This window comes from Sciurus vulgaris (genome assembly GCF_902686455.1).
Source record: "Sciurus vulgaris genome assembly, chromosome: X".
NCBI classification, from domain to species: Eukaryota; Metazoa; Chordata; class Mammalia; order Rodentia; family Sciuridae; genus Sciurus; species Sciurus vulgaris.
This window is the reverse complement of record NC_136471.1, coordinates 4,340,601-4,357,888: the sequence shown is the minus strand read 5'-3', so window position 1 is coordinate 4,357,888 and position 17,288 is coordinate 4,340,601. Positions and strand designations below refer to the sequence as shown.

The window sequence follows — 17,288 nt, the reverse complement described above, 5'->3', positions numbered from 1 at the left end:
AACAGGTGGAACAGAATTTAAAAGTACAAAAATTGTATGTAGCAAAAAGTAAGTCTTCCTCTTCCCAATGTCCCTGTTCCACTCCCTGCTAGCACCCTAGTTACCAATGCCTAAAGTATCTCTCTTCAAGCATGTATGTCTAGTTATTCTTTGAAGATACAAATTGGACTGTATCATATACAACGTTCTCCTTTCTTTTACCCCTTAACAGTATACCTTGGAACTTCTTTCTATCAGTGTACAAAGTTACTTCTTGATTTTAATAACTCTTCAGTGTCCCATTAGGTATTTTATAGTTTATATAACTACAGCCCCTACTGACAGCTTATTCCCATGCTTTTGCTGTTATAAATAATACAACAATAACTTTTTCACTTCCCAAATTCTGATTCCTTTGTTTTCAGTTACATTTATTTTCAAATTTCATATAATCTTGGAGAATGATATTTTTATATTTGACATGGACATAATTTTAAAAAGGTTGTGAGGCAATGCTTAAAACATTGTCATGGGAAGAAGTAACACCATCAGAGCTGGGCTTGGTGGGATTTTTCCCATTTACTTGTGCTTGGTCTTTGGCCATCAGCTGGCATTGTGGGGAGGTGTTTCAAGAAACTGTGATCTTGAGAAACAGCATTATGTTGCTGTAAGTACGTCACTGTCTCTACATGATATAGAATTCTTTCTGTAAGTGCATGGGGGAAGCATCTGAGGCATTTTTGTTTTATGGATGGTATAAATTGTATAGATGGTTTTTTCAGTAGCTTAAAATGCACAATTAATTCTATGACACACCATGTTCAGTAACTTCACAGAACTTGATGGCACAAATTCTGTGTACAAACCTTATTCTTTGTTACATCTGGTGATTGCCTGCATAGTATGTTCCCTGTGTTATAGTTTCCCTACTTAATTGTTTTATCTCATTTGAGGTGCTTTTGTTAAATTGCTTTTTGTTAGTTGGGGAGACAGTAGAAAATGGGAGATTAATAAAATATTTTATTTATCTATTTATGGCATAGATCCTCAGTACATGTTGAGTAACTTGAGTTCTGCTAATTTTTTTTTTAACCAGGATATGAGGAACTTGCGACTTGCTTATAAACAGGAGGAACAGCGTAAACTCGGAATATTTGAAAACCTCTACAAATATGCATTTCCTCTTTCCAATGGGCAGGTAAGTACGCCAAAGTGGCCTAATAATTTTGTGCTTAATTATTCTGTTTTCCAGAGGTTTCGTTCAGTTCTTTTTTCTTCTGTTGGTATCTAATATTAGACTATTTGGACTTTGTCAGTTCTTTGTAATGATTAAGAGATACTACCAATTTGTTGCTTCAAAATCCAAGTTGAGAGTAGGAATACTCAAACATTCAGCTCATGTCAGAATGAAAAGCTTTAATAATGGTACGATGTAAAAATATATATACTGATGTATCTGTTTTGTTGTTTTTGTGTCCAGGCACAATTTGCATTCAGCTATAAAGAAAAATTTCCAATTAATGGCTGGAAAGTTTATGATCCAGTGTCTGAATATAAGAGACAGGTAAAGAATGTTGCTTATCAGACTGAAAATAAATAAGTTGAACATCTTTTTCTTTTCTAAAAGGTTAGAAATGTAGTGGGAGAAAAGAAACTTTGCTGTAAGTTGTACATAGGCACAACTTCTCTAGCTTATCAGTTCTCCATCTCCTGTGATGCCATCTTCTCCTCTGCCAAAACTTTTACTCTGTTACTGGTTGTTCATCCTTTTCAAGGGGTCAAGGATGGGGACTTAAAAGCCAGGTCTTCCAGATGGTTTTTATTAGATGCCCTGTTAAAGAGTGGATGGCTAAGGATCTAAAGCAGTGGATTAAGTTCAGTTTGAGACTGTGTCTGTCTGAGGTGGTGCTCCTGGGTTTGGGAGCTCTTTAGTGCATTGTCAGCTTCACGTTATTCCAGCATGATCTTATTTTCATGATATTTAATCTTTGTCTAGACCTTATATTTGGTGTAATGTTGTATATGAATTTCAACATTTGTTGTTATGTTTCTAAGGTATTTTTGGGTGCATTTTCAGAAACAACACTAAGCTTGTTATTTGTAGAAAACAGGATAAGAAATATATAGAACTGGAATTCTAGAGTATTAATTTTTTAGTATGATTTGGAAAACCTCGTGCTTCATTAGATTTTTAGGATATCTAGGAAATGCGTTATACTAGATTTTATACACATACATACAAACACACCATATATATATATATATATACACACACACACACACACACTCTTATGTATATAATACATATATTATATAAGTGTATATATATATTCACACACACATATGAACTTGTAACAATAAACAGGTGTAAATGAATTTTTGTTGAAAATAAGAAACAGATGTGATTAATGCTTATTACTTTTTCAAAGTGGGAAAGTATGTTTTTTCCCTTCTTCTTAACACCATGCAGGGCTTGCCAAATGAGAGTTGGAAAATATCCAAAATAAACAGTAATTATGAGTTCTGTGACACCTACCCTGCCATCATTGTTGTGCCAACTAGTGTAAAAGATGATGACCTTTCAAAAGTGGCAGCCTTTCGAGCAAAAGGCAGAGTCCCTGTAAGTAATGAATGAACATTTTCACTCCAATGGAAACATGTACTGTGTTTGATGTACTATGGAAAGATGCAAAGCAAAAACAATCTAGCCAAGTGGACAGTAGAAGAAAAGGTTAAAAGCATGAACATACGGGCCGAGGTTGTAGCTCAGTGGTAGAGCACTTGCCTAGCATGTGTGAGGCACTGGGTTCAATTCTCAGCACCATGTAGAAATAAATGAATAAAATAAAGGTCCACCAACAACTAAAAAATATTTTAAAAAACATGAACATATCTTTGGTTCTCAAGAAATACCTAACGAGGGGCTGGGGATATAGTTCAGTTGGTAAAGTGCTTGCCTGCTTGCCTTGTGTGCACAAGGCCCTGGGTTCAATCCCTAGCACCACCAAAAAAAAAAAAAAAAAAGAAGAAGAAAAGAAAAGAAATACCTAATGATATAAACATTCTTTGTGCTGTGTCTCCCCTTTGCATGAGTTTTCCATTCTAAGTGCAAGGGTAACTTAACAAAGGCACAGTAAAAAAAAAAAAAAAAAAAAAAAAAAAAGGCATGATGTTGCATTAACAGTTTATAATCACTGGTTTCACCAAAGTGTCCTGGAAAAGATTCTTTCTTCATTCTGAGTGGAATGCTGTAGCTGCATGGGAAAGACACTGTTAGAGAAACAACTGCAGCCAGCAGGGAGTGATGGTTTTACCCTGGAGTTTGCATCCATTATAATTCTGAGTCACTTGGCCATTGGAGGAAAATGGGAGGTTTGGTGGCAGAATTTAAGATTTTATAAGAGACTGTGTATTCACTTTGTCCTTACCCTGCCACATATGTTACTGTAGAGATACAAAGATTTTTTTTTTTAATTAGGAGAAAAGAGTATCTAGTCAATTAAATAGGATTGGGGATATATTTCAGTGATATTTGGATTTAGGTTTTGCTTTTCTTAGACTCATAGAATGTTTGAGGTGAAAGGAGATTTGTAGAGCTCATCTAGTCAGAAGTGTTACAACCTGACCAGAACAGTGGGACCTTTGGCCACTGTACTGCTCTTTCAGCTCTGATGAGCCAGCCTGCCACCTCCCCAATCCTAGTCTCTGCAAGATCTGTTAACTTCTATCTCAAATAAGTAGCCACCTGCCCTCAGTACCTGAGTACCTTGTGCCTTTGGTGCCTGAGTACCTACCATGTACCAGGCTGGTGTGTGCTAGGCTGTGGGGATAGATGTGGCCAACTGTCTGGCTTAGGAGAAACACATATTGAACAAGCTGCTGCACATGCTGCCACGTGATTATCCACTGTCGCATGAAGGAAAATAAAATGTGCTCAGAGAGGAAAATCTTAGGGAGACACTATGCTTTGGGTCCCAAGTAATTAGAGAATATATTACTTTAGGAATTATACTAATATTTTTACTTAAAAACACTAGGTATTGTCATGGATTCATCCGGAGAGTCAGGCAACGATTACCCGTTGCAGCCAGCCACTGGTGGGTCCCAATGATAAACGCTGCAAAGAAGATGAAAAATACTTGCAAACAATAATGGATGCTAATGCACAGTCCCACAAACTTGTCATCTTTGATGCCCGACAAAACAGTGTAGCTGATACCAACAAGGTACATTCTTCATTTTTAATTTTTTAAAAATTCTTTTTAGATATACATGATAGTAGAGTATATTTTGACATATTATACATACATGGAGTATAACTTATTCTAATTAGGATCCCATTTTTGTGGTTGTACATGATGGGGAATTTCACTGGTGATATATTCATACTGGAATATAGGAAAGTTATGTCCACTGCATTCTACTGTCTTTCCTTTTCTTATCCCATCTCCTTTCCCTCTCTTCCCCTTTGTCTAATCCACTGAACTTCTATTCTTCCCTCCCCCTCCCTTATTGTGTGATAGCATCCACATATCAAAGAGAACATTTGGCCTTTGGTTTTGGGGGATTGGCTTATTTCACTTAGCATGATAGTCTCCCAATCCATCCATTTACCAGCACAAATCACAAAGTCATTCTTTTTTATGGCTCAGTAATATACCGTGGTGTATATATACCACATTTTCTTTATCCATTCATCTGTTGAAGGATACCTAGGTTGGTTCCATAGCTTAGCTATTGTGAGTTGTACTGCTATAAACATTGATGTGGCTGCATCACTGTACTATGCTGGTAAGTCCTTTGGGTATATGCCGAGGAGTGGGATAGCTGGGTAAAATGATGGTTCCATTCCAAGTTTTCTGAGGAATTTCCATACTGCTTTCCAGAGTGATTGCACCAATTGGCAGTCTCAATAACAATGTGTGAGTGAACCTTTTCCCCCACATCCTTGCCAACATTTATTGTTACTTGTATTCTTTAGAATTGCCATTCTGACTGGAGTGAAATGAAATCTTAGTGTGGTTTTAATTTGCATTTCTCTAATTGCTAGAGAAGTTAAACATTTTTGATATATTTGTTTACCCTTCATATTTCTTCTGTAATGTGCCTGTCCAGTCCCTTTGCCCATTTATTGATTGTGTTATTTGTTTTTTTGGTGTTAAATTTCTTGAGTTCTTTATGTATCCTGGAGATTAGTGTTCTATCTGAGGTGTGAGTGGCAATGATTTTCTCCCATTATGTAGCCTCTCTCTTCACATTCTTGTTTCCTTTGCTGTAAAGAAGCTTTTTAGTTTGATATCATCCCATTTATTGATTCTTGATTTTACTTCCTGCACTTTAGGATTCTTGTTGAAGAAGTTGATTTCTAAGCCATCGTGATGGAGAGTTTGGCCTGCATTTTCTTCTAGTGGACACAGGGTCTCTGGTCTAATATCAAGGTCGTTGATCCATTCTGAGTTCATTTTTGTGCAGGGTGAGAGATAGGGGTTTAATTTCATTTTGCTACGTGTGGATTTCTAGTTTTCCCAGCATGATTTGTTGAAGAGACTATCTTTTCTCCAATGTGTGTTTATGGCACCTTTGTCTTGTATGAGATACCTGTATTTATGTGTGTTTGTGTCTTCTGTTCTGTTCCATTGGTCTTCATGTCTGTTTTGGTGCCAATACCATGCTGTTTTTGTTACTATAGCTCTTTAGTATAATTTAAATTCTGGTATTGTGATGCTTCCTGCTTTGCTTTTCTCACTAAGAATTGCTTTGGCTATTCTGGGCCTCTTATTTTTCCAAATGAATTTCATGACTGCTTTTTCTATTTCTAAGAAGAATGTCATTGGGATTTTAATTGGAATTGCATTAAACCTGTATAGAACTTTTGGTAGTATGGCCATTTTGACAATATTAATTCTGCCTATCCAAAAACATGGGAGATCTTTCCATCTTCTAAGGTCTTCTTTACTTTCTTTCTTTAGTGTTCTGTAGTTTTCGTTTTAGAAGTCCTTCACCTCTTTTGTTAGCTTGATTCCCAAGTATCTTTTTTACAGAGTTTCTTAATAAAGCATCAATTTATTTACCCCATTTTCAAAATGACAGCTTTCTGGCAACACAAAGTTCTGAAAAATTTGACAACTGGCTCATGCTGACTATAATTGAGAAAGATGTGCCATCGTGCGGCATGAATGAAATTTGACTGAGATTTGACCAAGTGTTGTCACATTTGGTGTCTTGCCTTTGGAACTATTGAGCTCACAATGGCTTCTTTGTTCCATCTCTAGCCACATGCAATGATCACATACAATTGTTGCAACAGCAAAACTTTTCGGGATGTGCCAGGACAGAGCTGTCGTTTCTGGGAAAGTTGGTTCCTTTTGAATGAACTGGAAGCACAGTGCCCTCTTGTGGCAGATCTTTCACTTTGCAAAGAGAGTGGTGCATTTCTCTGAGAAAGCAATCCAGACTGATTCCCAAGTATTTTTTAAAGGCAATTGTGAATGGGATAGTTTTCTATCTTTTGGAGGTGATTTTCGGAATACCTAATTGGCACTTCATTGTATTCTACCCTGTTTGGAAGAGATAGAAGCAGGACACCAAATTACATGTCTAGTTCATTTGTCTAAGTCCCCATCAACTCTTCTGCATATATGATTATGTCATGTGCAGATAGAGAGTTTGACCACATCTTTTCCAGTATGGATGTTTTTCATAGCTACTTCCTGATTCCCTATCAAGAACCTGTACCACAATGATGAATCTCAGATGAAAGCAGGCATCCTTGTCTGGTTCCTAATCTAAGAGAAAGTATTCCAGTTTTCATCCATTAGGTATGATATGAACTGTGGGTTTTTCACACCTCCTTTCCTAGATTGTTGAATGTTTTTATCTTGAAGAGATATTTGATTTTGTCAAAGGTCTTTTCTGCATCAATTGAGATGTACATTTGGTTGTTTTTGCCTTCATTCTGTTAATGTGCAACATTATGTTGATTTTTGTATGTTGAACCTCTTTAGTGGATTTAGCAGTGTTTCCCCAAAATATGTGTCTACCTGGAACCTCAGAATAAGAACTTATTTGGAAATTGGGTCTTTGTAGATGTAATCACTTAAGATGAGATCTTAACAAATTAGAGTAGGACCTAAATGCAATGACCAGTATCCTTATAAGAAGGCCATATAGAAATAGACACAGAGAGGGAAGGTGACGAAAGATCTCACCCACCTCCAGTGCCTTCTTCCCAGTAGAGCCAGTGATTCCTCTATTGCCTAACCCTCTTCATTCCTGGCATTGAGTCCCAGCATGCTCTCTGGTCTCGTTGTTCATCATTCTTGCTGCTGCCCTAGATTTCTGTCTGCTGAAATTCTTATGCCCCTCTCAGGAAGCTGTGTCACTGTCCATCTCCATGGCCCTTTTACCTTGGGTGTTCTTGCCCATTTCTCCCTGAGCTGTAGCTTTCTTCTTTCTGGTGGAACAGGCCTGGCTAGTGCTCCTGATGCCCCCTGGGTTCTCCCAGAGCAGAAGACCCATAGCCCTATGCTGCCCTTGACCCTGTTCTCCCCTATCAACCCCAGATTTTGGGGACCTGAAAGACCAGTGTCCCTACTTGTTTATCATTGTTGCCCCAGGAGTGGGCATTCATATTTACATGGTAAATGATTGGAGACTGAAAGTGTGGTTTTTGGGTCACAGATATATTTACTTTTATTTATTTTATTGAGATAAAATTCAGATAACATAAAACTTACCAATTTGGCCATTCCATAGTTTACAATTCAGTGACTCCCAGTACATTCATAGTGTTGTTAATTAGCACTACTATTAATTCCAGAGCATTCTCATCACTCCAAATGCAAAACCCATCCCCTTTAGCAAATAATTCCCATTCCCTTCTCCTAGCTCCTGGGACCCACTAGTGTTGTTCCTATGGATTCCCTGTTCTGGACACTTCATATAAATGAAATTATACAATATGTAGTCTTTTATGCCTGACTTCTTTCACTTTGTTTTCAAGGTTCATCCACATTTTAGCATCAGTACCCCATTCCTTTTTATGGTGAAATAATATTCCATTCTATAGATAGACCACATTTTGTTTACACAGCTATCTGATGATGGACATTTGGATAGTTTCTTCCTTTTGGCTATTGTGAATAGTGCTGTTATGAATGTTTGTATACAAATTTTTCTTTGAATACCTATTCTGAATTTTGTGGGATGTATATACACAAGTGGAATGGCTGGATCATATGGAAATTTTATGTTTAACTTCTTGAGTAATCACCAGGGAGTGGGCCATATCCTTCTTTTTTGTTACATTTGTATTTTTTTACTTAAATTGCTTAGATAAATGTCATAATTTGTCTTGAGACCTCCAAATTGTTTTATTACATAGAAATTTTATAGCAGTGCAACTTTTTTTCTTTTCAGATAGATGGCACTAACAGAAGATACCTTTTTGTGTTTGTTTTCAGTTTCTTGAATGAGTTTTATTATAATTGGCTCTTTTTAGTTATGCATAAGGAATACCTTTTTAAACCTAATTTTTTTTTGGTACCCGGGATTGACCCCAGTGGCGCCTAACCACTGAGCAACACCCCTAACCCTTTTTTGTGTTTTATTTAGAGACAGGATCTTGCTGTGTTGCTTAGGGCCTGGCTAAGTTGCTAAGGCTTGCTTTGAACTCATCATCCTCCTGCCTCAATTTCCTGAGTCACTGGGATTATAGGTGTGCTCCACCATACCCAGTATCTAATTCTTAAATAAGTCATTGTTTGTATTTTAAAAACTGATGGAGGATGAAGAAGAATGTTATGACTTGAATTGTGTACCTATGAAAAGATGTGAAGTCCTAACTCCTAGTACATGTGAATGTGAGCTTATTTCAAAATGGGGTTCTTACAAGTATAATTAAGATGAGGTCATATTGTTTTGAGGTGGGCCCTAATTTTTTATGAAAAGTAGTTTTATAAGAATAGAGAAGAGGTGGAGATGCAAGCAAAAGGAAGAAGGTCAAGTGAAGATGTAAGTAGAGATTAGAGTAATGTGTATACAAACCAGGAATGCCTGGGGCTGCAAGGAGCTGGAAAAGCCCAAGAAAGGATCCTCCCCAAGAGGCTTTTGAGGGAGCATGACCCTGTCGGCACCTTGATTTCAGACTTCCAGCTTTCAGAATTGTGAGATGATGTATTTGTCTTATTTTGAGTTACTGTTTGTGATACTTTTTTCTGGCAACCTCGGGACACTCAGATCAGTATATACAAGGTTTATTAATGAAAGACTTTGTTGCTTCTTTAGTGGTCTGTATCTGGTAGCACTAGAAATGATAGAAAAGTTAATTGCAGAAAAATGATGTATGTCTTTTATTTTTCACAGGCAAAGGGTGGAGGATATGAAAGTGAAAGTGCTTACCCAAACGCAGAGCTTGTGTTCTTGGAGATCCACAACATTCATGTGATGAGAGAGTCACTACGTAAATTAAAAGAGATCGTGTACCCTTCCATCGATGAGGCACGGTGGCTATCCAATGTGGATGGGACACATTGGCTGGAATATATAAGGGTAAAGAGGTCCAGTCTGATCTTCTTTCCAGTTAAGACTTCACCCCATCCATGTCATAAATTTCTCCAAGTGGTTTTTGGTATCACAAATAAGTGCATTTTTCCTTCATGTATGAGCTTTCTTAGTTTTCACAGGCAGCATCCTGACTATGGTCTTTGTAGAAGGCTTTTGTGATAATCAAAAGGGGATAAGGCTTGCCTCAAGGCAGGTTGTAAAAGAAGTTTGTGACTCTTTAGTAAAAGACCCTATTTACTGCTGTAGTTTTTCTTTGTATAACTTTTTTTTTAATCATGGTACCATTTCCTAGTGATTCTTCATTGATTGCATGGTATTCTTCTGTGTATGTATGTGTGGTTCTGGGGATGGAACCCAGGCCCTCCTATATGCTAGGCAAGAGTTCTACTACTGAGCTTCGTCCCCTAGCCCCTGCATGGCATTCTTGTTTGGTTTATTGACCAGAACTTCCAAAGTTCTCCTCAGAATTATTTTATGCACTAATTGAAATTCAGTGTAGTGTTGTCTAATATATCCCCTTTTCTGAAGATGCTTCTTGCTGGGGCGGTAAGAATTGCTGATAAAATTGAATCTGGGAAAACCTCTGTGGTGGTGCACTGCAGCGATGGTTGGGACCGAACAGCCCAGCTCACATCTCTGGCGATGCTGATGTTGGACAGTTATTACAGGACCATTAAAGGATTTGAAACTCTTGTAGAAAAGGAGTGGATAAGCTTCGGGCATAGGTTTGCACTGGTAAGTTGAGATGGTGTGGCCTATGCTTGAATGTTTTGCTTTGTTACGTGCATGTACCTGCCATGTGTAGCACATACAGACATGTGTGCACACACTTGTGTGCAAACTTTTTCCTCTGTATCAAACCTGAATTGCCATAATAGAATACCATGGACCTCAACATTATATGGCAGGGCTTCTTTTTGGTGCATACTTATGCCTTTTTATTAAAAATGAGGTAGAATTTATATAACAGAATTAACCATTTTTAAATGCTCCATTCAGTGTCCTAGAGGACATTCACAATGTTGTGTAACCATCACCTCTGCTTAGTTCCAAAATACACTCATCATCCCAAATGGAAACTCTACATATCGTAAGGAGTCACTCTCCATTTTTCTTTCCCTTCAGCCTCTACCAACTACTAGTCTGCTTTCTGTCTCTGTGAATTTACCTATTTTAGGTACCTCATATAAAAGGAATCATTCAAAATTTATCTTCCCATAATGGCCTGATTTCACTAAACATGATGTTTTCAGGGTTGGTTTATATTATAACAAATATCACATTTTCATTCTTTTTTATGGCTAATGGTATTCCAGTGTGTATATATGCCACATTTTGTTTTTCCATCCATCTGTAGATGGACACTTGGGCTTCCACCTGTTGCTGTGAACATGGATGTACAAGTTTTTGCCATGATGAAGTACCATAGACTGGGCACCTTAAAACAACAGAAATATATTTTCTCACAGTTCTAAAGGATGGAACTCGAAAATGAAGTTGCCAGCAGGACAACTTGGTTTCTCCTGAGCCTCTTTCCTTGGCTTACAGATGGCTGCCCTCTTGCTGCCTCTTCACATGGTCATTCCTCAGTGCATGTGCCCCTGGTGTCTCTCTGTGTGTTCAAATTTTCTCATAAGAGTACCAGTCATATTGGGTTAGGTCCCACTCTAATGGCCTCACTGTAACTTCATCTCTTTAAAGGCCCTATCTCCAAATACCACCATATTCAGAGGTACTAGGGGTTAGGACTTCAATTTGGAAGCTATGTAATTCACCCCAAAGCAACCTGCTTTCAATTTGGGGAACATATCCCCAGGAGTGAAATTGCTGGGTCACCTAGTGGGGCATTTTGGGGCTGCCATTTGTGTTTTTATCCAATTGGCAGCTAATTCCTAGTCTTTTGAGGTCTTGGGGATTTGTCTTCACCATGCATTGGATTGGAAGACTCCCAGATTTCCAGAGAGACTAACTTTGGAAGGTAGAATGGACAGTGTGAAGATTTCAGTGGCTTCCATGTGGGAGTGCCAAGTGTACCAGCAGTTCCCACACAGGGCAGAGAGCAGAGAGAGGCCCTCACAGAGGGAAAGGGCAGGTCTACAGACTCTGAGCCCCATGCCCCAGGGAACTCTTGTCAGATCTTTAGACACATTCCTTCCCTTCTCTTGCTTTGGTTTCCTCCCTTCTGAAATGGAGTGGTATGGGGGAAGGAGCATGGGTGTATCAAGTACTTAGATACAAGGGTCCCTGCTAAATGCCAGCCAAGTTTAACCTCTTGTGGTTATTTTAAAACATTATCATAAACACCTTTGTTTCTTTCTCCTCATCAAGGGCTAGGCTCAGGAGGGAGGAAAGAGTGTAGAATCTTTCCAAATATTTGCAATTTGCCTTCTCTAAATATTCAGAAACCATTCTCTTCCACCTTTCCTTCCCAAACTGTATGTATGAGGTAAAGCTGGCAAGTGACCTCTCTCACATGGGCAGTGGTAAGGGCTGTCTGTTGAGACACAAGCGATGACAGACACAGCCGGGCTGGCCAGGAGTGCATGTGTCCAGAGAGCCCACAGTTCTGCACTCCTGTCCCTCCTTGCTAATGCTTGGCCTCACATACCATGGCCACAGAGAAGGTGATGTGACCATAGGATTCATAATGGCCTCAATTTACTGAGCACCAGTGTATGTCTAGCACCATCACATGCATCATCTTGTTTAATCTTGATAGGCAGGTGCTACCACTGACAGACGGGGAAACTGAGGTTTCAAAAGTGTGAGTTATCTCCTCTAGGTCACACTGTTAGTTAGGGCAGAGCCAGCATTTCAACCGTGGTTTCAAGCCTGCAACCACCTACCCACTGGGTCCCTGTACCCTGCTTTACCTAGAATTTCGGTGAATGAGCCATCTGAGCCCCTGAGGCCAGTTCCTGCCCTTTCCCACGTGCTTCCATCATCTACCTCATGGACCTTATCATGGGACTGAATGTTCTCCCCCCATCCTTTCCCCATTCCTACTCTTTCAAGATCATTCCCTTTGGTATAGAAACACACTATTATGTCCTCAAAAAAAACCCTTTTGACCTCAACCCTCTCTAACTGCCACTCCAATTATCTGTTCCCCTTTACAACACCCTTCAAAACTATTATGTGTACTATCTCTACCTCTCTCCTTACAGTCTGTCTTGACCTCACTTTAGCTGGCTTTCTTTTTCACAGTGCCCTGTCTCCTGCAGTTGGTCTTGTCATGGTTGTCAGTGACTGCCACTTTGCTAAGTCCTTCTCTTATTTGTCCTGAGTATTAGATGCTATTGATTCTTCCCCTCTTCTGGAAGCACTTTCTTCACTAGGCTTCTGGACTTCTATAAACTTTTACATTTCCTCTCATTGTCAGGTCCTCCCCTCATCTCTCCTACCTTTTAATGTTGGGGTACATCAGGGCTCAGTCTTTCGCTGATTCCTACTCTGTGTGCTTAATCCCTGAGTGATCTCAGGCAGTCCCACAATTTTGAGTACATGTATACAAAGTTGTCATATCCCCTCCATTGCTCTCTTAATTCAGGTCTCATCATTTCCTTCAGAAAGTCTCCTAAGTAGTCTCTTTTCAACCTGTCCCCTTCCAATCCATCTTCCCTGTAACCTGATGGAACATCCCTAAAAACATATCTGATGCTGCCACTGCCCAGTGTGAATCCCTCAGTGCCTTCCTGTGCCTCCAGGATCATGGGCAACCCCTCAGCAGGGCTCTCAAACCCTTTGGTTATCTGGCCCTGGCCCACCAATCTGGCCTCATCCATCAAATCCCTCCCCTTGCTTGTCCCCCAAGCCTCTGTGATGCCCAGTTACATGAGTCCCCTAGCATCCTCCCATGTTTCCACTGCTTATAATAAATTCCTGGCCAATAGGAAAAAGGCATCTCCCTATCATTCAAAGTTTAAATGAGACCTCCACCATGACTGTGACTTTTTTTTAATTGTAAACAAATGGGATACATGTTGTTTCTCTGTTTGTACATGAAGTAGAGGTGTACCATTTGCGTAATCATACATTTACATAGGGTAATGGTGTTTGATTCATTCTGTTATTTTTTCCTCCCCCCCCCACCCCTCCCACCCCTCTCTTCCCTCTATACAGTTCCTCCTTCCTCCATTCTCGCCCCCCTCCCAACCCCCATCATGTGTCATCATCCACTTTTCAGCGAGATCATTCGTCCTTTGGTTTTTTGAGATTGGCTTATCTCACTTAGCATGATATTCTCCAATTTCATCCATTTGCCTGCAAATGCCATAATTTTATTATTCTTTATGGCTGAGTGACTGTGACTTTTATGACTTTCTCCCCTTGTTCCCTCTCTAACCCCATCCTAGGATGGTTCACTTGTTCCTCTCAGCCCACACTGCATTGCACACATAGAAGCCATTATAATACTTAATTGCCCTTGTTATTTACAAGCCTTTCTCCCTTGACTGGACCACAAATGAATTAATATCAAGCACAGTTTGGCTTTGTATCTAGGTGCCTAGCCAAAGACTAGGCCTCCACTACATTCCATGAAAATGCCTGAAATTCTGAGGGCCAGGCATGATGCCTTGCACACACCATAGGTGTGCAGTGGCTGTCTATCAATAGAAAGAACGAATCCTAAGTTGTGAACTATCAGTGAGGAACTGCTCCCTAGGTACCTTAAATACTGAAGAGTAGGCACTACAAATTATTTTATGTAGGGGAAGTACAGAAATAAGGCAATATACGCAGCTGCTATGGAACAGTATAGAAGTTCCTAAAAAAATTAAAAATGGAATTGTCATCTGGTCCAGCAATTCCATTTATGGGCATATACCTAGAAGAAGAGAAAGCAGGGAATGAAACAGATATTTGTGCATCAGTGTTCATAGCAGCATTATTAACAATAGCCCAAAGGTGGAACAACTCAAATGTCCACCAGCAGATGAGTGGATAAACAAAATGTGTCTATCCATACGATGGAATACAATAGGAAAGAAACTCTGATACACTCTAAAACATGGATGAACCTTGAAGATGTGATAAGTGAATGAAGCAAGTCACAAAGGTATATAGAGTGAATGTTTTCCACTTACATGATGTCCTTAGAACAGTCAAAATCATAGAAACATCAGAATGGTAGTTGCCAGGGACTGAGGGCAAGAAGAATAGGGAGTTGGTGATTAACAGGAACAGTTTCAGTTTGGGCAGATAAAAAAGTTCTGGACACACATGGTGGTGATGGTTACATGACAGTGTACACGTGCTTAAAGCCACTGGACTACACACTTAAAATGGCCCAAATGGTAACTATTATTTCCATTTTACCACAATGTAAAATAAAAAGAAGGTAATACTTTATTACTCTGAGATGTTGACATGAACTTGGTTGTTTCCTTGTTTTTATGTCTTCCTGATAGCAATTTCGTAGATGAAGTATTTTTTTTCCCACTGTGGTGACTGTGTTCTATGTCCTCAGTGGTTTTTTGTCTTTCCTCACCTTTTGTTTAGTCATATATTCTTTTAAGCTTCTTTTAGAATGCTCACTCTTTAGCTATCTTTTTACTCATGACATTTTCAGTGTTTTTGGCAGTCATGTTTATGTGGGTAAGAACTTTAAGTATGAATCTATTATTATAAAATATCAAAAGGTGAAATGTAATACCAGACTTCCTTGAGCAAGAAACAGTAATATTTTGGAGTTCTTGAGTGATGGAAAATTGGTTAAAACTTATAGATTATTAATCACTATTTTGATATGCAGACTTCCTGGCATTTCTGAAAAATGGAAAAAATGTTTTTATACTTACAGAGAAAATGACATTCGTGATGTGCTTGTGAGCTGCTAATTGGTACTTACTCCCACGTTGATAAAACTATGCTTAATGTGGTAGCTGATCTTCTTTTATTGGGTCTTTGTAGTTATACATGACAGTAGAATCCATTTTGACATAATTTTACAAGCATGGAATATATCTTATTCTAACTCAGACCAGTATCTCTCCTTTCCCTTCCCTTTCCCCAGCACCTGCTGGTAACTGATCTTGAACCCATTATTTGAATTGAAAAGTTCACTAGCCAGCTGGTTATCATTTCTAGAAATCAACTATATTAAAAAGAAATTACAAAAGCAATCAACAAGTAAAAATATAGCAAGCTGTATTTTGGTTTCCTAAAAGAAATGGAAGTCAGTTTAATTTTGGAAACATTTTTGAGTGCCTGCTATGTGCTAGGAATCCTGTTAGGCCTGATAAGATATTACTTTATCACCAAAGAAATTTAAAATGACTTTTGAGAGCATACATGAAGATGTTTCTTTTGCTCTCTTTGCAGCGAGTGGGCCATGGTGATGACAACCATGCTGATCCTGACCGTTCTCCTATATTTCTTCAATTTATTGATTGTGTTTGGCAAATGACAAGACAGGTGAGAGATTTCAAGTATATTTCTGACCTATATAGTCTTGATTCACATATATCTTAAGGTGAAAATTGGGTAGACTTCCATTGCTGTTTCATTCAAAATGAATGTGTGTGTGTAAAATAAGACCCCTTATTGTTCTTTAACACAGTTTGATTCTTATTCACTTAGAAACATAAGCTGAAAATTAGAAATTTCACAATTTCACACCCAGAGTTAACTTTCTTCTGCAAGTGATTTTTTCTTTTACGCCAGCTGTGCAAACCAGGGCCCTGCTCCTCAAGTCCATTCTGCTTCTGGTGCTCCCTTTTTGTCAGATTAAGGAAAACTGCTCAGTCTCCTGCTGGGCACTTAATCCAAGATGTGACCAGATGTTAGCAATACAGATGTGGTTGAACTGCTAGTAAATGGGGTAGACCAGAGACTCTAGGAATCTAGGCATTCTAATCTAGAAAACAGCCCTCATACCTGAAAGTCAGAGGCTTTGAAGTATATATGCAAGAACCAGTGGCAGAGAGGAAACTGTGTAGTAGTTTGTCATCAGCTATTGCTTAGTTTTCAAACCCCAGTGCACAGGGCCTTGGTTAGCAAGGAAGCTGTGCATAGATACTTCCCTTAGGTCCCATGGCTTTCAGTTCAGAGCAGACCATAGGGCATTTGCAGTACTTTTTTCCCCTCATCTCCAGTATCCAAGCATGAGTTTGTGGTCTTAACCTCGGGATAAGAGATAGTGTCAGGGAAATGGACTTGGAACCAGAGAAAGTGAGGGAGGAGGTAAAATAGATTCGTTTTTCCCAGTGCCTGCTGTCCAGCCTGGCTGAAGGAGGGGCTGTCAGGAAGAGTAAACTAGGGCACTGAGAACCAGGGTCTGGGTGCTGTCCCTCCTGTGCACCTGCATGGAGCTCTGGCTTATGGCTGCTTCAGGTAAGGGTTAAGGGAATCAGCCAGAAAGCTGCTGAAATTCTGTAAGGGATTCCTCCAGCAGTCACGATGCTCATGTTTGATACTCCTGGCAGCCTTACCACAGTCACCCTGGGGCCTTTTCAGAGTACAACTGCCTCCCCACTGCAGAAAGTTGTAAAATGTCACTTGTGTTTCTGATTGTGAGCTACTGTTACTGATTGGAGCATGTGTTGGGGCAGAAGGAAGATGGAGCACCATTGCACTACCTCTACTACTCTGGCTGCCCTTTTTCCCCTTAGCTGGGACTGCTCCCAGGCAACATCACCTGGGAGCTTGGGAGCCATGCTAGCTCTCAGGCTCACCATAGACCAAGGATACTCTGTGGGTGGAGCTTAGCACTCTGGTTTCACAAGCCCTCCAGGGGATTCTGA

The 17,288-nt window shown here is 39.4% G+C and overlaps 1 protein-coding gene across 10 annotated transcripts in view; it reads left to right on the top strand.

Moving 5' to 3' along the window:
- The window catches only part of MTMR1 (myotubularin related protein 1), a 75,037-nt gene that overhangs the window by 35,266 nt on the left and 22,483 nt on the right, over positions 1 to 17,288 (top strand). For 9 of the 10 annotated variants that reach the window (XM_079124300.1, XM_079124298.1, XM_079124301.1 and 6 more), the window contains 7 exons: positions 1,076 to 1,177; positions 1,460 to 1,543; positions 2,450 to 2,599; positions 4,017 to 4,205; positions 9,343 to 9,528; positions 10,072 to 10,278; positions 15,868 to 15,960. In XM_079124300.1, the coding sequence (XP_078980426.1) occupies positions 1,076 to 1,177; positions 1,460 to 1,543; positions 2,450 to 2,599; positions 4,017 to 4,205; positions 9,343 to 9,528; positions 10,072 to 10,278; positions 15,868 to 15,960 (1,011 nt within the window). The remainder of the gene's footprint in view (positions 1 to 1,075; positions 1,178 to 1,459; positions 1,544 to 2,449; positions 2,600 to 4,016; positions 4,206 to 9,342; positions 9,529 to 10,071; positions 10,279 to 15,867; positions 15,961 to 17,288) is intronic. The other variant, XM_079124303.1, reaches the window with a different exon arrangement.